Genomic DNA, 26,001 nt, shown 5'->3' on the forward strand with positions numbered 1-26,001 from the left:
AAGTATACAGATAGACCTTTTGTGATAATTCCTGCTGGGGAGAATGAGTGGGAGGAGAACATCATTTCAAGGATAAGGGAGAGGAAGAGGCCCAGTTTTAGTGATGAATCCAGTTTCTTTTGAAAATAGATTCTCCTCTGGAGGATGGAAGGTTTTTTTTAGTTATGGGTAACTCAGTCATGAGAAATATAGACAGATGGTTTATGATGGGTGTGTAGATTGCAAGGTGGTCGTGTCTGCTTGGTATGAAGATTTATAGAGGTCAAAATCAATATATAATCTATATTTGTATATGTTACCCTCTTGATCAGATGACCAAACAGGAGGAGGAAGGGGAGTTTAGATTGGAACAGCAAACATATTGCAATCTGCCGCTCAGCTGCTTCTCCCACTTTTTAGAAAGTTTTTTTTCATAGGCACCAGCAAAATTTGTCCATTTGTAGCTCAAGTTTCTTTTGCGATCTTCTTTCACCATAACCTTCTCTTCTCCCCACCCTTCTCCTCCCCTCCCCTCCCCTCCTCTCCCCTCCACACTCTGCACTCCGCACTCCACATTCCATTAATGAACTGTTTACTGCTGGCAACAGTGGTTAGAGTGCAATATTGCAGACTGACTCTGTCCATAGCCAGGAGTTCAATCCTGAATGGCTCAAGGTTGACTCAGCCTTCCATCCTTCCAAGGTTGGTAAAATGCAGACCTAACCCAAACCCGAACCCTAAACCACCCTAACCCTCACCCTAACCCTAACCCTACCCTATCCTATCCTACTGTATCCTAACCCTATCCTATCCTACTGATTGACAAACTCCAATCCTTTACGCATTATTTCTTTCCAAGACTCCAATAAAATGGAAAAAATTAAAATATAGCAGATCAGCTTTTAAACTGATTCCTGCACAAAGGCAATAGGTACTGAAAAGTATCTAATTTGGAAGGGTGTGGATATTTTGAGAGCCAGTCTGATGTAATAGTTAAAATATGAAGCTAGAAATTGGGAGACTGTGAGTTCTAGTTCCGCCTGAGGCTCAAAGCCAACTGGGTGGCCTTGGGCCAGTCATTCTCTCTCAGCCCCTAGAAAGGGAGGCAATGGCAAACCACTTCTGAAAATCCTGCCAAGAAAACTGCAGGTAATCTCTGACATATTTGAATGGACACAATTGAATGGAAGAAACAAAAAATAAAAATAGATATTTTAGGAAATGCTATAAGGAATAAAATCAAGGTTGAAAATGGGCTCATGGGTGGCCATATCTGTTAAGAAAAGAAGAAGACAAAAGGCTATGAAAAGGACTAATGTCAATAACTTTGGGCAGAATAGCCTATGTGTTTATATTACTGTGCTAGTAGTCTCTGACCCAATTAATGGGAATTAGGGTATTTGGTTATGAATGTTAACACAGACATAGAAAGTAAAACAGAAACCTTGAGAATGAAAATAATGAATTGGATATAATCATACCTGGATATAAAGTTTATAAAAAGGACAGGAAAGGGTTTACTGGGAGGATATATTGTGCTTCTTGACAAGGCGAATAACAATTCTAACGTATAAAAAAAACTTTAGAAGAAAAAATTTCTCTATAGAATTATTATGAGTGGGAATATCTGACTGCAAATGTAAATTAGATCTAGGAATAATCTGTCTCCCACAAAAAACACTGAAGGCTATATTGAGAAATTGAAAGAGATCAGGCATGCATGTCAAGGAGAAGCAGTAATAGGGAACTTAAATTACCTTCATATAAAATGGGAGCAGTTATATTCAGGCCATGGCAGAGAATCCCGTATTTTAGATAGTTTAAATGACGGTGTTTTGAAAAAGTTGGTACTGGAACCACCCAGATAGCACACAATGCTACATTTAATCCTACATAGTGATCACAATCTGAAGTACGTTTTATGGTACTAATAGTAATCAGTAATCAATGGAAATATTTTTATATTTAGAATATACCCAATGGATGATTGAGGATGATGGAAAAAGACCCTTAAAATAGCTTCATAATGCTTAATAGGTTACAGAAAATCATAGTAATTTTACATTTTTCTTCTCTTAGGATCAGATCCCACTTTAAAAAAATTATGGAGGACCTCAAAATTGCTTTGGTTTGGACGGGTTATATTTACTGATATTTACTATATTAAAAATTAAAATTGACAAATGTGATGCCATTACCACTTCCAATGACTGGTTGGTGGGATTTTAACACTGTTTTAGTTTTTAACATAAGTTGACAAATAATTTGGGTTTCGCGGAGCCCAGGTGTCCTAAGCCCATCCTACCGCAGAAGTTGTAAGATATGAGCTTGTATTGACTTTCTCGGGGATGTCATTGAAACAATCATAGCAAATTGGTCTAGCAAGAGAAGATATTCTAGGATATTTTGAGAGACCAAATTTCAAGAAGCCACTGTTTCTAAAGAATTTAAATGTGAATTTGCTGATAGAGAACCCCCTGCCCGGTGCTGGAGGGGTACCCACTAAGTGAACCCACTTAGATTGGTACAGTTCAGTAGGACTGGAAGGAAGCCAGTGTGACACCAATGTTTTACAAAGGGTCTCTAGGAGAGATTAAGAAAGCTGTATGCCAGTCATCTTAATGCTTATTGTAGGCCAATTGATGGAAATGATAAAAAGAAGATTAAAAAAAACTGAGGCACATAAGGAATAGAGCCTTATTGAAGGAGAATCAGCATGCATTCTATAGAAGTAGTCCTCTCTCACTAATTTCATATGCTTCTATGTTTCCCACCAAAGTAATACTTATTTATCTACTCATATGTTGCATGTCTTCGAATTGCTAGGTGGGCACAAGCTGAGGCAAGTGACGGGACCTCAGTCTGCCACATGGTGCTAGGACTTGAACTGCCAGAACAAAGACTTTCTCCACTGACTTTAAGCCACTGAACCACTGTGCCTCTTGCTAAAGGGATAGTCACACTACAGGGGAAAAAAAGTCAAACAGTGAATTGCCTCACAGCACACCTTTTTTTAAAAAAAAAGCAACATAAAGATTTGGGCCAGCAGATGAAAGATGTAGGGCAGGAATCACATATTCTCAGGACTGAAATCTGTCCCCATTCTGCAAAATTTAAAGATTTGATCCCACATTCAGAGTATTGGAAGCTCTCAACTGAACTCATAGTTGTGTTGATGGAACCAATATAGAAGTATGACAGCAAACATTAGAATAAAATAGAGGATCACTACAGTTGACCAGTTAAAAGAAAAATTGGAGAAAGTGAATATAGTCATTCCATTTAAAATTGCTCTGGTAGGCAGAGTTTCATAAGATAAAAATGACTGGTCAGCTCTCTATTCATAATAGTGGCAGTTAGCCCATTCTACACACAATCCTTTCCGATGTCTCTTCAAACGTGGGTGTTGAGTTGTAGGATTCTACATTGTTTATGACAACCTGAGAAGCAAGAGAAAGTCTGTGACTGTGAGCACTTTGCAAGGCTATAAAGTTTTTGGAAGGCACCCATTCTGATTTGCTGTATTGAAATGGGGATTCATGACCTTAATCTTATGGTTTGGTGCCATGTTTCAGAATAAAAGAATTCTTATTGGTTGGTTGGTCTCTCTCACTCCCAATTATGGAATATCCACACACTGCAGACACCAAGACACACTTTCTCAGGTCTTTAATCTATAGTGTTTTGAAGATCAGGCAGTAAAAGGTGGGGAAATTTCAGCTAGGATGCTGAACTGCCATCATTTTGACTATGATTACTAGATGCAATGTTGCCCCATTGCAACATTTACAGAATGAAGCAGTCTCTACATTAAATGTAAGTATAAAAACTACCCAATGGCTGCTGCTCTAAGTATGATCATTGTCTATAGACGTGAGGGCTATTTAATTCAATAGAGGTAGCAGCTGCCATGAGGCACTAAAGATGCCAGTATGGACTCTCCCATCTTGGTGAAGTGAAAGCATATGCAGACCTGGGGCTCAGAACTGAGCTTAGCTCTTTCCTTCCGGCGAGTGGAAACAGTCAGACATGGTTAAATACTGTGTGCGTATTATTTCTAAAGTGCCGTTTGAGGGTAATGTGATATAGAGCAACTGTTTTGGCAAGGAAAATTGAACATGTATAATTGTAGTAAGGTTGGGAGCTGGAAAAGAAGCTAGAAATGAGGCACAGAGTTATTTCAGTCATTGATCTTGTGGTTACAACATATTTTTCATGCTTACCTGTTACACAAATTGAATAAGGAGGAAGAAACTTAACAGAAGAAATGCATTCCTTATGAAGTACCCCATAAGCCAATCTGAAATTACACTATAGTAGCTCTTGTGCTGCTTTAAAGAGGGAAGAATTGAAATGCTCAAGTGATGCTAATCTGCCCTTTCCAGCTAGAGGGTAGCTCACCAAAAGGCTTGGGGAAAATATCCAATCAACTGAATGAAGTTCCACTGGATACAGATATGTTGTGATGTTTTGAATCATTTAATTGGCATTTCAGAGTTGTTTGCATGTCTTTCCCCCATAACCTTCAAAACATACATACACAGAATCCCCCAGCAGCAAGTCTGCCTTGGGAATTTTTCATTTCTTCCTTCCTCTGCCTTTAACATCCATTGCAATAAGAGAAAATGTAAGCATATGAATCCCTTATGATCACTGTATCTCTGTGACCAGGAGCAAAGATTCACCTATATAATTACTCAATGTTTGGTTGTCTACTTGGTGTGTAGGTTTCTCATTGGCTAACACCTATCCCCATTTTGTCCATTTCTGTTACCACAGTAAAAAAAAAAAAAAAAAGATTCAGAGAAATGTGACAAAGAATGTAAAAAGCTTGGAACCTTAAAGCCTATGAAGATTTTTTTTTAAAAAAAAAACTTGGTATGTTTCATCTAAAGAACAAACTGGCTACAGCTATATTATAAAAAAGCTACAAATACCGTATTTTTGGAGGCTGAAAATCTGGGTGCATCTTATACACTGAATCCAGCATTTTTTGCCTCCCAAAACTCCACCCTCTTCATCAAAATGGTGGTGCATAGCTTTTAGGGGCCTTTCAGAGAGCTCCTGGGGGCTGGGGAGGGCAGAAATGAGTGAAAAACAGCCTTTTTGCACCACCACCCAGCCCCCAGCAGCACTCTATAAGCTTCCTAAAGGCTATCCATACCTTTTTTTGACAAAAACTGGGCCTGTTTTCACGAAAAACAGCCTTTTTTCGCTCGTTTTTGCCCCCCCCCCAAGCACTCTACAAGCCTCCTAAGAGCTATTCATGCCTTTTTTAAAAAAATGGGCACGCTTTCGTGAAAAACGGACCATTTTGCAGAGTGCAAAAACTTTTTTTTTTACATTTTCCTCTTCAAAACCTTGCTGCGTCTTATACTCCGAAAAATACGGGTATATATGCTGTTAATCCTAAACTTTTACCCACTATAACATTTTTAGACAAACTAACTCATTCCTAAATACACTGAATAAGCTATTATTAGACATAACCTGGGGTTAATTTTGTGAAGGATCTTGTCTTGTACATATCTTTTGAAAAGCTTTAATCATTTAAAATCATTGTTACACATACAATTTTTGTTGTGGCTTTAGAAAAGTGGCTATATCCAATGATTGAAACGTGTGGCACATTTAGGTGAAATATGGAGAGACAGCGAGTGGCTTATACTGTCTGTGGCATATCTGTTCTTTGGCTCAAGTTGGTGATTGATTGATTTTCATAAAAGTTTCCAACCACCTATTTTTTTAAAAAAAACTAGAGAGTTCAACAAGGAACAATTTGTAGAATAGTCTGGGATTAAATACCAACTAATATCTTTGAATTCATACCATGCTGAGATGGACAGGGATATTTTTGAAGGAAATCAGGCAAGATTAATTATTGTTACATATGTGTTTCTCAACTCAGACCTGGTGCTATTTGGCTTTTAATATTAATAGGATTAATTTAGTGTGCACATTTCAGGAGGCTGTGAGTTTGATTCTAGATAGAGACAGAAATTTCTCCCTCTGGGCCAGGGGTGGGTTTCAACCTGTTCGCGGCAGTCCCCGCAAACCGGTTGGTCGGTGAACCCGGAAGTAAGTAACTTCTGGGAACGGCAAAGGGCCCACCTGCGCTCCTTACTGGTCTTTGAAGGCTTCTGCGCTTCCACGCAGGCGATGGCACATACAGCGCCTGCGCGATTCTCCACAAGCAGCTGGATGGCACATACAGCACCTGCGCGAGTCTCTGCGAGCAGCTGGAGCATCACGCAGGCGCTAAGATGCATGCGTGAACTGCACGCATGCACGAGGATGCCACCGGCCCCGTTCCAACCGATCCGGTTGGAACAGGATTAGCAACCCACTCCAGCTCTGGGCACATTGAGAATATATCTGCTCCGCATTGGCAACAGGAAGGGTATCTGGCCAGTAAACTCTCAGCTACATTCAGTTGCCCAGATTCCACCCTGCAAGGGATTATGGGGTCGTAAAAAGATGATGATGATTTCAGGGCATCCAAACATGAGTTCTTTCAGTGCAAAACTGGCTGGGAAATTCTGGGAGTTGAAGTCCACATATCTTAAACTTGTTGAGAAACACTGACATACAGTAAGCAGGGGTGTCCCGCTTACTGGCGGCCCGCAGGCCAGATGTGTCACATGCAGGCCACTCCCAACCAGCTCCGCGAATGGGGAAAATGTCACAAAACATCATATGATGTGGCGAGTTTGACACCCATGCAATATAGGATCTGAATTGCAAATTCTACTTTTAGTGAACTAATTTTGCATCCCGATTTTTATTCTTTAGAGTATAATCATACATGTTTATCTGGAAGTACTGTAAGCATTATTAGAATTCACTCTCACTTAATTCTTGGTTAAAAGAGTTATAGAATCATAGTTTTAAGAATCAGGTTGTGAATCTGTTGAGATCTCCCCAGAGGTGGATTGCTGCCAGTTGGGCCCAGATCGGCCGACCAGTAGTAGCGGCAGTGAGAGGCTCCGCCTACCCACCCGGATGCTTCTGTGCAGAAGTTTCATGCATGCATGCAAGTGCACCTGACCTGGTAGTAAAAAAATTAGTAACCCACCTCTGCCCCCCCTTCTATTTTTGCACTAGCAGGGGCATTTTGTTAATTGGCCCCTGTTATGTATGGTTCAGCTCAAAATACCTCAAATGAAACTCTCTGCACATTAAACTTGGTGCTATTTGGTTTTTAATATTAATAGTATTAATTTAGAGTGCATATTTCAGAGCATCAAAACATAAGGGGATCCTTGAGTGTTACGATGATACACTTACTACTGAAAGCAATTTGCTTGCTTTATACATAACTGCAATCTTTTAAAAAATCATATTATTACCCTATTTAAAGCAGTACTGCAGAATGAATCCTGAGCAAAACCTTTTCTTTTCAAATGCCAGCAACAATGATGAAATATCAATTTTCTGATTAATTAGAACTTAGTGGTAACAGTGGTAACTAGGGAGTGCCCTAGCCTGTCTATATCTTTGAAAGCCACCATCAACATCAATGTTTTATGGAATTGTTATCTAATCAGTAGGTTTTTATTTTATTTTATGTACACAAGCTTTTGGGATCAATGAACATATTTAGAATTCATACTGTGGGAATACTCACAAAACAAATGCCATAATAGGTGGTGTCCCTGTCACAACATGTGTCACCTTGCATTTGTACCCAAACATGAAACACTCTTTTCCCGGAAGACAAATGGTTAAATGCAGCGGTGAAATTCAGCAGGTTCTGACAGGTTCTGGAGAACTGGTAGTGGAAATTTTGAATAGTTTGAAGAACCAGCAAATACTATCAGCAAATACCACCTCTGGCCGGCATATAGATTTTGCAATATCCTTCCCCTGGAGTGGGAAGGGAATGGAGATTTTGCAATATCCTTCCCCTGGAGTGGGAAGGGAATGAAGATTTTGCAGTATCCTTCCTCTGGAGTGGGAAGGGAATGGAGATTTTGCAGTATCTTTCCCCTGGAGTGGAGTGGGAATGGAGATTTTGCAGTATCCTTAACCTGGAGTGGGGTGGGCATGGAGATTTTGCAGCATCCTTAACCTGGAGTGGGGATGGAATGGAGATTTTGCTGTATCCTTCCTCTGGAGTGGGAAGGGAATGGAGATTTTGCAGTACCTTTCCCCTGGAGTGGAGTGGGAATGGAGATTTTGCAGTATCCTTAACCTGGAGTGGGGATGGAATGGAGATTTTCCAGTATCCTTAACCTGGAGTGGGGAGGGAATGGAGATTTTGCAGTATCCTTCCCCTGCCACGGCCACCAAGCCATACTCACAGAACTGGTAGTAAAATTTTTTGAATTTCACCCCTGTTTAAATGTCATTGTTCTGGGAAGATGAATACATTTTGGAGGAAAAATGGGGCACATTTACTAACTTATTTTTATTTTCTAAGGATGTAGAACAGAGAGCCATTACTGAAAGTCAAGATGATATTACAGAATGGTTTACTTTGATAGCATGCAAACTCCCCCTCCAAGGTTTTTTTTTTAATTATAAGAAGCTTATTTTTTTTAAAGTGTAAGAAGCTTAAAGCAGTGGATCTAAAAGGAGCCAAGAAAGAGGCCTGTGATCACAGCAATGCTCCTACAGATGGTCCTCAACTTATAACCATTCTGTTCAATGTTACAACAGCACTGAAAAGAGTGATTTGTGATTGGTCCTCATACTTACGACTGTTGCAAAGTCCCCATGATTATGTGATCAAAATTTGGCCATTTGACATTTATTTACAATGGCTGCAGCATCATGAGGTCATGTGATCACCATTTGTAATCTTCCTGGTGACTTCTGACAAACGAAGTCAGTGGGGGAAGTATAGGAGGGATATAATGCTCTTTGATGAAATGTTAGACATAATATGATTTCCCCTAGCCAAATATTTTTTGTCAACCTGATCAGGGAAGGACTTCAAAAATTTTAGCAAGGGGTTCTCTGCCTGGTTACTGGGTGGGCGTGGTCATGGTGGGTGTGGCCTAGTCACACCATACCATGGTATGTGTGTGTATGGGGGGTGTTTTTGCCCTCCTGGAATCCAGAGGCTTTCCTTGAGCCTTTGGGAGGGCAAAAACAGCTTCCAGGGGGCTTCTGGAGCTTCCCCAGGCTCCAGAGGCTCTCTCTGGAACTGTTCCCTCTAAGGTGCGTGGCCGCGCAGCCGTGCACATGGAAAGTAAACACCGTGCAGCAGTTCTAACTGCTGTGGCAGTGTCATTTGCCGGACACAGACTGCAGTCTGCAGAGCGGCTGCACAATCACGATTGAAACCCCCTCCAGCTAAACAGGAGTCTTGAGGTGCAGCAGGGCAGCAAAGTGACTAGGTTGAGGGCTTGTGGTGGCTCGGGCTTCCTGGAGCAACTATTTAGAGGGAACATTGCCCACAGCTGCCTTCGCACAAGTTTAAGAGGGCTAAATTTGTCTCGTTGGGTGGTGGTGGGGAGGGAGTGATTGGCCGAAACTCGCTGAAAGAAAGTTCCATGTCTTTCTGACCCGCGTAATTAATTCAGCCTCTGAGATAAATGTATTGTGTGAAAGCAGCTGGCTTCCCTTCCTCTCCATCATCCGTGCCTCGATTAACACATAAAAGCCCACAAGGGTGGGGATGGGGGCTGGTCGCGAACCAAGAATGAACTAACTAAGCCGCATGTGAGTTGCTCCGCAACGAGGTAGAAAGTGAAGGCAGGAGGCTCACTGCCGCCGTTTCTCTCGAGGCTACCCACCTGAGGCTCGCATTGGCAAATCCAGGGCAGTGTGGCAGCGATCCTAAACTCCCACCTAGAGCGACTGCCACAGAATCCAAATGCAAGAAGCAGGGTCTGTTTCCTCACTCATCTCTCTCTTTCAAGAAAGCCTTCCTTGTTCTATCTCTCCTGGCTGCAATCTCAGCTATCTTTGAGTCTCCTGCTGGCCAAGTGACATCACATGAGATTTTCAAAGTCATTGAGAATAGTTTTGTTTTTAAGCTAATTAAACTTCCTATCTGTCAGTTTATCTGTGCAATTTTGTTGGATATTTTGGGTCACTAGTTACTATCACTAGTTATATGGAGAATTGTCTCCCAGAGTTCAGTAGTAGTAGGTTACTGAAACCACTTGTATAGAGAGGGAACAAATTGCCACAATTTTTTAAAAAATCACCAAGCATTGTTGAACAGACAGGTAATAAATCCTTGAGTTTACAAATTAATGATGGAAGAAAACTGTTAGATGTGAATGAGACTTTATGCATTGGGATTTTAATCATTTTACTAATTAAAAATAGCAAATTGCATATAATACATTAAAATGAAGTATATCAAGTGAAATTCATTAAAATGAAGTACATGAAACATTTACTATTTTAATATTACCAGTATTAAGTGCCATTTATATATTCATTTCAAAGCTCTTTTTATTTAATCCAAAATGAATTTGAAAAGATAATTGTAGTGAGTTTGCTTTTGAACAACTATTTCTAATTTATTTGTTTACAATTTTATTTGTTTCAAAATTTTATTAGTTTGATTTGATATAGCACCTATTCGTTGTTGTCTTGGGTGACATCTGTGAAAAAATTCAGGTGCTCAGGCATGAAAATGTGCCGCTCAAACACTATACTTTTCCGCCACACTGAAAAAAAATTAAAGGGAACATTGCTCTCTGGACTTCCTGAACTTCTTGTAGACCCATTTTCTGCCCTCCTCGAGCCTCCACGTGCACCCTGCAGTTATCTGCATCAGATAACTGCAGGGTGGGGATTCCTGGGAAGGGAGGGCAGTGGGGACTACTGGGAAGGGAGGGCAGCCAGGAGTAGGATTTGGAGGTTCTCCAAACTGCACAGAATCTTAGCTAGAGTAAGGTGACCAGACGTCCCGCTTTTGGCGGGACACCCCCGCTTTTTAATGCATTTTCCTGCGTCCCGCCCGCCTTTTTAAAAGGCACGCTTTTTTTGGCGCTCGCAGCTCCCGCCCATCAGCTGCTAGCTTGCTGGGCTGGCTCATCGTTCTGTTCTCTATCCTACCTACCTACAAATTTAAGCCAGCCCAGCCTGCCGCTCACTGATTGGATTGGCCTGGACTCCAGCCAATCAGTGAGCTGGCTGGGATGGAAAACGCGGCGTGCTTAAAGTTTTCCATCCCAGCCAGCTCACTGATTGGCTGGAGTCCGCTTAGTACGCACGCACCCCGCTCCTCTCTGCCCCCCCTCTGCAACCCCGGATACCCTCTGCCGCCGTGCCTGAAGCATGGGAGCGCTCACCAGCCGGCAGAACGCCGGAGTGGAAGAGGTGGATGTCCCGTCCAATTCCCTCTACAGATACCCCCCAAAATCTGGTAAGACGGAGCAAGCGGGGGGGGGGGATATGCGAGAGGTTTGCGGGGAGTCCCGCCTGGCAGGGTTTTGCGTGCGCTCCGTACTCTGAGTTGAGGGAATGGCGAGCAGCGGCTGCAACCCCAGAGTTCGGCTAGGCGAGAACTTTAAGGCGAGCGGCGGGACGGACCCTTGCTGTCAATCTCCCCCCCCCTTGTGCCTTTTCGCAGCCGTCCCATCGTTCTCCCGCCAGTGGGGCTGCTCCTGTGATCCCCCCCCCGTGGCTGCGAAGGAGTTTCCCGAGAGTTTTAGAGGGTCAGGAGTACGACCCTCATTGCAACGTCGCCATTTGCAAGCTCCGGCTGCTTGGGAGGGTGGTTATTTATTTATTTTTTTCTTCTTGCTTCCGCTTTCTTGCCGGCTTGCAAGGATTGTGGTGGCGGCTTGGATGGAAATAGTGACATTCATGGCATCGCGCTTGGGGTTAAAAACTGCTTTTCGTTCGCGGCAGCAACTGCTCTTTGAGAATTCTTGCTTGAAAAAACAGGACTCCCTCACGCGGTCCTGAATTGAGGTCCATCTCCCTCCACCCCTAATTAAAAAGCCCTGGTAAATTCTTGCCTGTCCTGTGCCACTTGGCATGCCTGCCTGTTTAGTTGTTATTGCGCTGATTGAATTCTAAAATACCCCATCAATCTACCCCATCTGGAGGTGGCGGCAAGAGCAATGCGTTGTTGTTGTTGGGGCCAGCCTGCTCGTCCATGGCTGGAGCCGTCGTCGCGGGCGTTCGGGACCTTCCGTTCTTCCTCCGCACCTCGCTCGAGCAGTCGTTACAGTCGCTGCCCGGCTCCAGCCATGGACGAGCAGGCTGGCCCCAACAACAACAACGCACTGCTCTTGCCGCCACCTCCGGATGGGAAGCAACCACACCTGTGCAGCCCCTGTGCTGCGGTGGGAAGCGAGTCTGCAAGGCTTGGTTGCTTCCATCCGGAGGTGGCGGCAAGAGCAGCGCGTTGTTGTTGTTGGGGCCAGCCTGCTCGTCCATGGCTGGAGCCGTCGTCGCGGGCGTTCGGGACCTTCCGTTCTTCCTCCGCACCTCGCCCGAGCAGGTCGTTACAGTCGCTGCCCGGCTCCAGCCATGGACGAGCAGGCTGGCCCCAACAACAACAACGCACTGCTCTTGCCGCCACCTCCGGATGGGAAGCAACCACGCCTGTGCGGCCCCTGTGCTGCGGTGGGAAGCGAGTCTGCAAGGCTTGGTTGCTTCCCATCCGGAGGTGGCGGCAAGAGCAGCGCGTTGTTGTTGTTGGGGCCAGCCTGCTCGTCCATGGCTGGAGCCGTCGTCGCAGGTGTTCGGGACCTTCCGTTCTTCCTCCGCACCTCGCCCGAGCAGTCGTTACAGTCGCTGCCCGGCTCCAGCCATGGACGAGCAGGCTGGCCCCAACAACAACAACGCACTGCTCTTGCCGCCACCTCCGGATGGGAAGCAACCACGCCTGTGCGGCCCCTGTGCTGCGGTGGGAAGCGAGTCTGCAAGGCTTGGTTGCTTCCCGCCACCGCCGCTTCCCTCGTCCGTCTCGATTGCTGGAAGCAGTAACAAACGGCGCGTCTGCTCCACTGTCAGCACCTTGACAGCCACCCCAGCCGGCGGCTACCGGGCCTCACTGGAGTCAATTGAAAAACCGCGTTCAGCGCTTTGAGGACCTGAGGCATCTTGGGAAATGCAGTTACCTATCGGAAAGAATGGAGTAGCTGCGAATTTGTAACAACAGAAGATAATAACTTGGTGCTTCGCAGGTTACGAAAATCTCAAGTTTGATTTGCACACTGTTTTTTAAAAGTTAGATAAAGAAATTATGCTGTGAAAGCGACTAGAAAGCCTCCCCTCCCCTTCCTGTGTGCGAGAAAGGGAAGGAGAGGAAGGAAGGAGGGAGGGGGGAAGGAAAAAGAAGAAGGGAGGGGGGAGAAGATGGAAGGAGAAAAGATGGATGGAAGGAGAAAGAATGGGAGGAGAAGGAGGAAGATGGAAGAAAAAAGAAGAAAAAGAAGAAGGGAGGGAGAAAAGAGGGAAGGAGGTAGGAAGAAAAGGGGAAGAGAGGGAAAGAGCAGAAAGACAAAGAGAATGAAGTTGATAGGCAAGAGGAAAGAGGAAGGAAGGAAAAAAGAAAAAGGGAGGGAGAGAGGAAAGAAGAAAAGATGGAACTAGAAGGAAAGAAGGGAGGGAGGAAAGGGGAAGACAGGGAAAGAGCAGAAAGACAGAGAAGGTGAAGGTAGATAGGCAGAAGGAAGGAAGAAGGAAGAAATAGGAAAGGAGGGAAGGAGGAAGGAAGATAAAAGGAGGAAGGGAGTGAGTGAGGAAAGAAGAGAGGATGGAAGGAGAAAGGAAGGGAGGGAAAGAGCAGAAGACGGATAAGGTGAAGGTAGATAAGCAGAGGAATGAAGGAAGAAGTGAGGAGTCTCGAGGAGGGGGAAAACATTTAGTGACCAAAGTTACAATGGCATTGAAAAAAGTGACTGATGATCATTTTTCACACTTAGCGACCGTTGCGACCATTTTTCACACTTAGCGACCGTTGCAGCATCCTCATGGTCACGTGATCAAAATTTTGTTTGGCAACAGATTCGTATTTATGCTGGTTTCAGTGTCCTGGGGTGACCTTTTGACAAAAAAAAATTTTTTTTAATCAAGCCCCCCCTGGTCAGCTTAAGCTAGAGGTTTTCCAAAACCCCTGCGACCCCCCCCAGCAGCCCACCCCTGAATTGCCTCCCCACTGGTTCCCCCTGTCATTTATAAAATCTCCAGTGCAGGTGCTTTGAATGCACAGAAGCCTGTTCTGTCTTTTGCAAGCGCTGGGAGATTTTGAGAGGAAATTGCAGATGAGAACATTGGTTGTGAAAGCTGAAGCCACTTTTGGCTTTACTAATTTCAGAGGAGAACGAGGTGGGGCTTGGAAGCATTTCAGCTCATTTTGGCTTTTAGAAAGGAAGAAGACAGGTTAATTCATGGAGCAGCTTCAAGGGGTTGCTTTACTCAAGTGAACTTACATCAAAGTGAAACCTCCCTTTGAAGATTTACACATCCTTAGCCCTGCTACAGGAATAAACTTAATATTATTTGACGTTTTTAGTCACATGGGTTATTGAAAGGCTGGATTTTAAAGAAGCCTTGCTGAAAACAACAGATCTACTACTCCAAGAATGATTAAAGTTGCCAAATATTCCTCTTTTTTTTGCCTTAAAATTAATTAATTGAGATCATCTGCCAGGGAGCAAATATTTATCATCATAAATATTTGAAAGCTCAAAGAGGAAACCCAAAATCAGATAGAGAGAAAGTATGATATTTTAATTTTCATGCTAGATCCCAAAATTATTCAAGTACAAACAAAGAATTGCGGAAGTAAATTTCCCCGGATTCTAATTGCAATCTTTTCAGTTTTCTTGATCAGAAACTCAAACATTATCAGAAGATATTTATCAGGATCTCTCATACTTCCATCCACAGTCAACAAAACAGAGAATCCAAGGAACACCTTTCCCTGGAGTTATACATACAATACTATATCTGCTAACACTTTGCAGGCCTCTCATGAGAGTCACTGTAGCCATCCAAAAGACATTTTCTTGATGAGACAAACTGTAACTTGCTTGAAAACTTTGAATCAGAAGAAAATGATAAATGGACCTGATTAGAGAGCAGAGATGTCAGTGCAGAACATTTGCAAATTAAATATTAGCAGTCCAAACTGTTTAGCTGCATAAATATTAATTCAATAGATCTTAATTTTATGGAGTTAAAAATTAAGGCCATGGTGCTCATTGATGCAGATACCATCCTACTTAGAATAATCTAACCGAAATCAATGAGGCTTAAGTTAATCATCCTTTACTGAAGGCTTATTGATTTCACTGGATCAACTCTAATTAGGACACAAACAGTGTGGAGCGAGTCTTCAACTACTCTTGCTGTGATGGTGTGGATATTGTTTGACTCTCAAATTTTCCTTCATCTTCTCTTCTTATTTCACAAATAGTACTCCGTATGTATTCTTGGTTTCCATTTTACGTTGCTTGGCGAAATCTTGAGGTTAATTTATTTTGTTTGAGACCAGCATTGGGCATATTGCTCTAAAAGATTTCCCACAATCCTTTGCATTATACACTGTGAAAGGGATCTTGGAGTCCTAGTGGACAACCATTTCAATATGAGCCAGCAGTGTACAGAAGCTGCCAAAAAAGCCAACACAGTTCTAGGCTGCATAAACAGAGGGATAGAATTAAGATCATGTGAAGGGTTAATACCACTTTATAATGCCTTGGTAAGGCCACACTTGGAATACTGCATTCAGTTTTGGTCGCCATGATGTAGAAAAGATGTGGAGACTCTAGAAAGAGTGCAAAGAAGAGCAACAAAGATGATTAGGGGACTGGAGACTAAAACATGAAGAACGGTTACAGGAACTGGGTATGTCTAGTTTAATAGAAAGAAGGACTAGGGGAGACATGATAGCAGTGTTCCAATATCTCAGGGGTTGCCACAAAGAAGAGGGAGTCAAACTATTTCCAAGGCACCTGAGGGTAGAACAAGAAGCAATGGTGGAAACTAATCAAAAAGAGAAGCAACTTAGAATTAAGGAGAAAATTCCTGATAGTTAGAACAATTAATCAGTGGAACAACTTGCCTCCAGAAGTTGTGAATGCCCCAACACTGGAAGTCTTTAAGAAGATGTTGGATAGCCATTTGTCTGAAATGGTATAGGGTTTCCTGCCTAAGCAGGGGGTTGGACTAGAAGACCTCCAAGGTCCTTCCAACTCTGCTATTGCATTGTATTGTATTACTTTGGTTTGGCAGAGACACCCACCCCCCAATGGGTGATTCAGCAGAGAAGCTGGTAAAGAAAAGATCACAGCAAGTAAGACATTTAAAAAGAGGAAAGGGAATATTACACCCTTTCGTTAAAGTACCTGTTAAATGCAATGGTTCATATGTCCAAGTAAATGTAGGATTGATCTGTATGTAATTTTTATTCCAAGAAACAAAAAAGTTTCCTCATAAATATATGTTTTCAACCTTTCCTGATTCATGGTACTCTTAGTGCCTTAGTAATGTTTTCACAATGTCGATTACCACTGTATTTCCCTCAAAAATTTAAAATTGTCCACAGTGTCCCTGTGGCTTTGCTACAGGGCACACTTTAGGAACCACACAGCTTTTAAATGATTATTGTATAAATTTGTTTATGTGCTTTTCTTGAAAATAACAAAAGACAGTGATTTCAACAAAATATTTCCTATTTCCTTTCTGAAGAACCAATTTAAAGTTGCTGAAACAGCAAATATCTTTTTAATAGCCATTGATGTTATGGCTACTTTGTAATTGATAAAACAACTCTAATTGAACTCTGTTCAAAAAGTAAACAGCTTACGGCAGAGAACAGCTAAGTGGCCTCAGAGTTGGACCTTTAATCTGATTCAATCCAGTATGTTGACTCCTTTAATCCCTAAGACTGAGTACTAATTACAGAATTTGAACAGATGTGTAAAGGTTTTAATCAAATCAGACTTTTTAAAAAGCTCCCTGTTTAGATGCTGGATTGTTAAGGTCCCTAATGTGTGTTGGACAATTCTGTGGAATCTTTAGATGATGTAATTTCATACCTTTCCCTCTATGTTGCTTGATTCTCTATATTCAAAAAAGTGCAAATACTGAAGAATAATTTTATTTCGAATAATGAACCACAATTTTGGCAACATGAGACTACAAGTTGAATATCCACATGGAGGGATACACTTGTGAAATACATGGGAGTGGGAGATTTTAGGAAAATCCCAACCAACAAACATGCATGCATGCATGCATACATACATAATACATACATACATTGTATGACACATCAGACATGGACTAGCAATACATATTAACATTTCATTTAGATTAGTGGAACACAATAAAATATACTTGTTAGAAAGAGCTATACTCAAATGGCAATGTCTTCTAGGCCATCTAACCATTGAAGCGCAGCATTGTTATATTTTAAAAAAAAATCAGATACTGGACCGGTATATACCCTCACAGATTAAAGCTGATCACAATGTGATTTACAGTTTGATATGGGACCTTGCAATCATACTGAGGGGAGGGTACTATGCCCCATTTATATAGAGAGTCCTGGCAGATGCCACGTGAGGTGCAAATCCTATTCAGGATTGTCCATTGCTGATGTGGTAGTTCAAAGCCCTGCACTTTTTTTGTGGGGTCATTTATATGTTGTGCAAATGCCTGTGGGGGCTTCCTGGATTTGAGTCTTCCTGTCGATAGATGAGGAAGGTCAGTATCAGAAGTGGTATTCAGCAGGTTCTGTTCAGTTCTGTAGAACCAGTAATGGAAATTTTGAGTGGTTCGGAGAACCAGTAAATACCACCTCTGAATCGCCCCACCCCCATCTATTCTCTGCCTCCTGAATCCCAGCTGATCGGGAGGAAATGGGGATTTTGCAGTAACATTCCCCTGGAGTGGGGTGGGAATGGAGATTTTACAGTATCCTTCCCCTGCCCACAGAACCGGTAGTAAATTTTTTTTGAAGCCAATCACTGGTCAGCATGCACTGGAAGGAATGAGTTAACAATAAATAAATATTAGATAACATAATACATAATAAGTTACTAGAATGTTTTGTGGATTCAGAAAAAGCAACTGTAGCAGTAAAAGCAAGGCAGTAGCATGATAAGTGAAGGTGTTAACCACAAGAATGCCAAGTAGCCAAATGGCCACTGGAAATAGTAGATGGCTAAGAATAGTTATTTGCTAAAGCTGGGAGCCAAGGATTTGTAGATAGCAGCTAAGGAAACTAAACAATCTAAGATAGGTATATTATAAAAGATTATTGTCTTAGTAAGGACATCTATTGTGTAGGAAAATGTTATTTTACTTATCTTGTCCCTTAATAGAATATCAAAATGGTATTAATCAAATCAATTAACCGATGGAACATAGCCGATTAGATCTACAATAGAGAAATGGCTTATAAAGATGATGGCATTTGCATGGATGGCTAAATTAACATTTTTCGATCAGTGAAAAACAATGTCTGCATTTATGGATGACTGGAAAACCCTTATAGACTTTTTTTTTCATAAATGAAGAAAAAATGTTTTTGATGATTAGGAAAAAAATTGGTAATAGAAAAAAATAGTTATATATTATAGTGTACTTATATTTGCCTCTCCCTCCCTCCCTCCCTCCCTCCCTCCCTCCCTCCTCTGTATTAGCTTGTGTTAGTTTTTACATGTTCTATAAGATCTTTAATTACATTTATTAAAAAAACCCATAACCAATTAAATGGAAGGATTCATTTACCTATGCCAATAAAGAGGGTTTATTGTAATCCCACTCCTCTCCAGACTTTGTCCTTGGGCCTCCAACACCAACATTTGTCAATAAAATGAATTTTCAGAAATGAAGGTAACTATCTCAGAATAACGTTGTATGATCCAATCTGGATTGGTCACAAGACCAGCTCAGAAGACTAAATCTCTGGTCCCAGTGACTGACTGCAAAATAAATGTTCTTCAGTGTAGTTTGGCCTCTTGTCTAAATAAACATTTTAGGGGTGGGGGAAATTTCCAACTGTAAATGTAATAAATAATTACATAAGGCATCAGAGATCAATTGACTCCTTTACTAAAACAAGAAGAAAAAAACCATGTAGCCCCCCAGTTAAATTAAATTTAAGTGTGAAAACTGACTGTATCTTGTAAGATCCCCAGATTCATCAGATCTGAATTTCCATGTAAGAATCTTCAGTGATTTAAGCATATAATCTCACAAAAGTCATTATGAGATTTCTGGGTAAGACTGATAATATTTTCAATGTTGTGAGATTTTGACTAATTAAAAAAATATAGCTCATATGATAACTACTCCTGCTGATTCAGTGAGTTCATGAAATGTAGATCTGCCAAGTTCATATTCAAATGTGAGCTGACCAACTTTCTTTTATATCCATGACTTTAGATAATACAGGAAGCGCTGCAATATTTATATCTTTAACTCACGAAACATGACAAGTGGGTTGACAGAGAGAATGAAATTAGCATGCTGGTGTCAATTTGATATAAAGTGCATTAGTAAATTTAATGAGGAGAGACAAAAATGACAGTCACAAATGTTTTAAATTGGCTACAATGATACATGGCCTCTGTCAGTTTTGGATAGCTACCTCCCCATGATTTTATTTTTATATGATCGAATAGACTTTGACTCGGGAGGTGGATTCATCTAGCATGCTGATTTGGCTACTGTATTAAAGTAATTTTTAGTTTCTACTTCTCGTTCCAGGTGTGTAACCTAGTTAAATGAGCTGTTTTTGCATGGTATGCTAAGCTATAGATAGACTAATTAAGATTAGAATGTTATGGGAATGCTAATAGTTGTGTCTTTGACAGAACTGTTTAAACTTATGTGAAATCAGCCATTATATTTAATAAAGGCTCATAGATTTCAGGAGCTTTATTCATATATTTGCTATTGGTTTAAACATCAAGCTTAGAGAGACTCCTTTAATCACAATTTGCAATCCTAGGCAGATTATATCAAATAAAATAAAGCAAGAACCCTCACCCCCACAAACCCCTCAATAGTGCCAAAAATTAACATTTTTAGAAGTCCTAGTTAGGAAACCAGTAAAACCTATTACAAATCTGTATAAAACTACTTCAGCCTTCAATTGTAAGGCTTTATGAAAGCACAGTAAGGTTGTGTCTTATAGCGACATAGGGTGGAAGCGTGTTTCAGAAGGCAGGAACAGACATAGATGATGTTGCCTTACTGATGGGACCAAGGATGAGCCATCTTACTGGATGGGCAGAAATAGACAGAGAAAGACACAACCAAGGTATCCAGATTCTAAACCATAGAGATATTTATGTGCATCACCAGCAACCTATTTGGCACCCAAAAGCCAAATGGCAATAAGCACAACTTACAAATTATGGTTATTACATGAGGAAACTAAAAAAGACCAGTAATGACTCATGTCATTGTATTGTAAACTAGCAGTAGCTTCAAAGTAGTCTTTTAGTACAGTTCCTTGTAGTGCAGTCATTGGAAAAGTAGGTGACTAAATTATGAATGTTCTCACTGGGTAGCCTCACTAGTGACCACAAAGCAGAGCTTTGGGCTCCGTCTGTCTCTCCCACCAGTAGTAGCTAGAATTGATCATGAAGGAAGAAGGAGAAACTCTCACTCCCAACATGAGGCAATCCATGATTAGTGATATCATAACCAGTAAGATTGAGAAATCAAGCAGGACTAGGAATGTTACAACACTCCATTCCTGTCCTACTACAGGTCATTGACAAGTGAGATCAATGCTGCTGGAAAAAGTCCAGGAGTTACTAAAGATGTTGAAAGGTAAAGGTTCTCCTCGCACACATGTGCTAGTCATTCCCAACTCTAGGGGGCAGTGCTCATCTACGTTTCAAAGCCGAAGAGCCAGCACTGTCCGAAGACATCTCCGTGGTATGACTAAAAGCCAAAGGTGCATGGAACACTGTTACCTTCCCACCAAGATGGGTCCCTATTTTTCTACTTGTATTTTTATGCAAGTAGAATTGCTAGGTTGGCAGAAGCTGGGACAAATAATGCTAGCTCACTCTGTTACACAGTGCTAGGGATTCAAACTGCTGAATTGCTGACCTTTCTGATCGACAAGCTCAGCATCTTAGCCACTGAGTCACCTTGTCCTTTAGGAGATCTTGCGTGCATATAATCTGTTGGTTTTTCTGTACTTGGTTCCCATTAATGATATCCCAAGAATGCAATAGTTAGATGCAAAGGTAGAAGACATGGGGAATGGAGAAGACTTTCATTTGTCTAAAGTGGCAGCAGTTATTGAAAAATTACATTTCCTAGGGATCAATTGCAATTAACGTACCCCAAGGAGCACATAAAATCTTTGAGAGTAGAGAAGAAAAACTAAGTATTTTTGGACAAAGGTGAAGTTTATATATCTGAAAAATAGCTCACTTTATTTCCCAGATGATACAATCTCAGATGAGGAAACTTTCCGGTAATGACTGTTCTTCTTTCTCCAGATGTCCTGGTGGGCCCTGGGTATTTAGGTAGCATGACCCTCACATAAATGTCTTTTGTGATCTAGTGGCAGGAACCAGGAAAAAAAAACAATTGATTGCCAATTCAAATGCAGAAATTATAATGATAAGACTACAAAGAAGAAAAAAAGAATGTGTTTCCCTTTTTGGCTCTCAAACTTTATATTCAACAGTACTTTATTATAGGTAGTCCTTGACATAGAACCATAATTGAGTCTTAATTTACAATCGTAAGTTGTGTTGGTCATTAATAGTACTTAGCAATAGCACTTAGACTTATATACCGCTTCACAGTGCTTTACAGCCCTCTCTAAGCGGCATATTGCCCCCAACAATCTGGGTCCTCCTTTTACCGACCTCGGAAGGATGGAAGGCCGAGTCTACCTTGAGCCTGGTGAGATTCGATCTGCCAAATTACAAGCAGCTGGCAGTCAGCAGAAGTACCCTGCAGTAATGTACTCTAAACACTGCGCCACCACAATTCATGGAGGTCATGAGCAGGTCATCATGTGATCACACTCAGGTTTACAACCTTTTTTCAGCAGTAGTTAAGTAGTTCATATACATGAAACTGCTGGGCGAGATCATTCGGAGGCACGGGATAAAATACCATCAATACGCGGACGATACACAGTTGTATCTGTCCGCCCCGTGCCAACTCAATGAAGCGGTGGACATGATGAACCGGGGTCTTGAGGCTGTTAAAGACTGGATGAGAGCTAACAAACTGGTACTCAACCCGGACAAGACCGAGTGGCTGTTGTGTTTTCCTCCCAACAATTTGGCCGATGTTCCATCACTCAGGCTGGGGGGTCAAAATTTATACCCCTCAGACAGGGTCCGCAACTTGGGAGTCCTCCTGGACCCACAGCTGAGTTTCGACCATCACTTGTCAGCTGTGACCAGGGGGGCATTTGCCCAGGTTCGCCTGGTGCGCCAGTTGCGGCCCTACCTGAACCGGGAGGCCCTCACAACAGTCACTCGAGCCCTTGTGATCTCTAGGCTGGAATACTGCAATGTGCTCTACATGGGGCTGCCCTTGAAGAGCATCCGGCGACTACAGCTAGTCCAGAACGCAGCCGCGCGAGTGATTGTGGGCGCACCACGGTTCGCCCACATAACACCGATCCTCCGTGAGCTGCGCTGGCTACCTGTTGGTCTCCGGGTGCACTTCAAGGTCCTACTTACCATTCATAAAGCGCTCCATGGTAGTGGATCTGGCTATTTGAGAGACTGCCTTCTGCCAATTACCTCCCTCCGTCCCATCAGATCGCATAGAGTAGGCCTCCTCCGAATTCCATCCGCCAGTCAGTGCCGACTGGCGACTACGCGGAGGAGGGCCTTCTCAGTTGCAGCTCCGACGCTATGGAACAATCTCCCCGTGGAGATCCGCACCCTCACCACCGTCCAGGCCTTCCGCACAGCCCTTAAGATCTGGCTATCCAGTCAGGCCTGGGGATAAGACTTCATTCTCGCCCCTCCCGAATGCTGAATGAATGTTGTGTTTTTACCGTTAATTATTTTTATTCACATTTTCTTTTTGTGTTTTGTTCTGCACTCCCCTCCCTTATTATTGTAAGCCGCCCTGAGTCCCCTCAGGGAAAAGGGCGGCCTATAAATGTTTAATAAAACTAAAACTAAAAAAAGTGAACTTGGTTGTATAGCAAATGCTGTGTTTGTTAAGTGAATTCTGCAGTTCTTAAGTGAACCTATTGTTTGTTATGGTTTGGGATTTTTTTTGCTAGAAACTAGAAATAAATGCTGGTTTCAAGCAAAAAATGTAAATAGCAAAAGCACATAAATTCAATTACCACTAAGTGCTTTCCGGCCCTCTCTAAGCAGTTTACAGAGTCAGCATATTGCCCCCAACAACATTTTACCAACCTCAGAAGGATGGAAATCTGAGTCAACCTTGAGCTGGTGAGACTCGAACTGCCAAGCTGCTGGCAGCCAGCAGTCGGCAGAAGTAGCTGCATTCTAACCACTGCGCCACAACAGCTCTTGGTCATCTGATTACGGGATGCTGCAATTGGCTATAAATGTGAGCTGGTTGCCAAGTGCCCCAAGTGCAGTTGCATGACCATTAGGAGGGGGCCAGCTGTTGGAACTTTGAATTCAAATCCTAAGTATCTTTTGTGGAAGTCTGCCATAACTTAAATGATTGTTAAGTGACCAGTCATAAGTTGATACCTATCTGAAACCTTGATGACAGGGACCTCTGAATCAATGCACAACTTCCTAACTTGAAATGATAACAATATCCTTTTTACAGTGTTATAAATATAACAATCCATTCAATTAAATAATGCCATTATTTCAAGGAGAGATCATAGATGTCTTAACTAGTTCAATATGTACCTTCACACATGGTTGGTTACATTCAGATTTTATTTTCATACCATTTACTTGTAATACATGTAAGTTCACTACAGTGGTAAAATATTTATAGTAAACTATTCACTGTATCTTCCTGTATGACAGGGAGAGGGTGGAGGTGAGAAGGAACAATAATATTAAATAAACCAGAAAGATTTGCACAAATACCCAGGGATGTCAAAATAACTCTTCCTCTGACCTGAAGTTCCAGAAAATGAAACATCACCTCAGAATGGAAAGCCAGTGTGAATGGCAGGAAGCTCATTTTGGACTGAGAAATTGGGTCATTTATTCTGCTTTACCATGTTTATCTGTTTCTACCACTGAATGAGTAAGCCCCGTTATGTTCTCCCATTGATCTGAACATCATTTACTTCTGTCTTAGCCTATCAGATCTAAGTCCTTGGCCTGCCAAGCTCTATCTTTTAGGTCTTGTTCTATCTGTCAGGATCTGAGAGCTATAGAATATCTGATGGCTCTGTTGCGAACTTGTGGCACTCTAAATAACCTTCCTCATGTGTTTTCTTAATCTACTATCTCCACTTGCATCTTGCTCCAGAATTGTGATTAATATATTTTCCTAGCTCAGCTCAGCATCAAATTGACTGCAACCAAAATATTCGATGAAACAATGAAGGACGCTTTAGCATTGATTAAACTGCTGGCAGTTTGTGTCTCTTTGCTGGTTTTTAATTACTCTTTTGGATCTCTTCCAGCTCTTCTTTATGCAACTATTTTTGGAAACGTCACTACAATTTTCCAACAAATGTACGCCAACACCAATCGCTACCATGAGATGTTGAACAATGTGAGGGATTTCTTAAAGTTATACCAAGTCCCCAAAGGCCTTAGTGAACGTGTCATGGATTATATTGTCTCCACATGGTCAATGTCGAAAGGGATCGATACAGAGAAGGTACGAATGTGTGAGTGAAACTCCAGGGGTAGAACATTTGAACATTAGATAATATACTAAACACAAAGGGAATGGTGTAAACATGCAATTTTCATTTCTATTCTTGAAATCTTTTGATTATGATGAATGCATGACTCAAAAACAAGGGGCTGAAATATAAAAATAGAGTTTAGAAGCAATATAAGACATTTAAAATAGTATTGAATTCTTATGGTTTTGCTGCTCATGGGTGATGCGATTCAAAGATGGTTTGCTTGACTCATACAGACCAGATTCATGAAGCAAAGTGGTCGAGAGTAACACCTGTACAGTACATACTGGGAGCAGCCTGTCTTAACTACTTCTTTTGGCCTTCAGGTATTTTCTGCATAGTTGCCTTAAAGTGAAAATGTAGACAAAAATGAGTAGCTTTGCATCAGCATTCAAGAGCTGTGGTGGCACAGTGGTTAGAGTGCAGTACTGCAGGCTACTTCTGCTGACTGCGGGCTGCCTGCAATTTGGCAGTTTGAATCTCACCAGGCTCAAGGTTAATTCAGCTTTCCCTCTTTCCGAGGTCGGTAAAATGAGAACACAGATTGTTGGGGGCAATATGCTGACTCTGTAAACCACTTAAACTGGGCTGTAAAAGCACTATGAAGTGGTATATAAGTCTAAGCGCTATTGCTATTTACAAACCCAAATATGTCACCTTTAGCACTTTAACCTTTTATATGTAAAAACAAATATGTAAAAGTGAGAAAGATAAATAAGAATAATAACTATGTGAATGTATACTTGTAACTATATATAAGAGAATAGAAATTAAAAAAAATAAAAAAAGAAATTGATTCACACTACTGGTATCAGGTATTTGAGTATTTGAGTATTTATTAATACTTATAGGCCGCCCTTTTCCCTGAGGGGACTCAGGGCGGCTTACATAAAATGAGGGGGGGGGGTATACAGACAATAGACACAAACAATACATAGAAGTAAAATAGTAAGCAACATTCATTCATCATTCGGGTGGGGACAGTTATCTTTGTCCCCAGGCCTGACGGGCTAGCCAGGTCTTAAGGGCTGTGCGGAAGGCCTGGACGGTGGTGAGGGTACGAATCTCCACGGGGAGATCGTTCCAGAGGGTCGGAGCTACTACTGAAAAGGCTCTCCTCCGTGTAGTTGCCAGTCGGCACTGACTGGCAGATGGAACTCGGAGGAGGCCTAATCTATGTGATCTAATTGGTCGCAGGGAGGTAATTGGCAGGAGGCGGTCTCTCAAGTACGCAGACCCACTACCATGAAGGGCTTTATGAGTGACAAGTAGCACCT

The 26,001-nt window shown here is 41.9% G+C and overlaps 1 protein-coding gene across 1 annotated transcript in view; it reads left to right on the forward strand.

Moving 5' to 3' along the window:
• Positions 1-26,001, forward strand: part of KCNH5 (potassium voltage-gated channel subfamily H member 5) — a 232,574-nt gene that overhangs the window by 119,279 nt on the left and 87,294 nt on the right. Inside the window, 1 exon segment of the mRNA XM_032214001.1 lies at positions 24,494-24,693. Coding sequence (XP_032069892.1) covers positions 24,494-24,693 — 200 coding nt within the window.

The sequence above is a fragment of the Thamnophis elegans genome, chromosome 1 (genome assembly GCF_009769535.1).
Source record: "Thamnophis elegans isolate rThaEle1 chromosome 1, rThaEle1.pri, whole genome shotgun sequence".
In the NCBI taxonomy this organism is placed as follows: domain Eukaryota; kingdom Metazoa; phylum Chordata; class Lepidosauria; order Squamata; family Colubridae; genus Thamnophis; species Thamnophis elegans.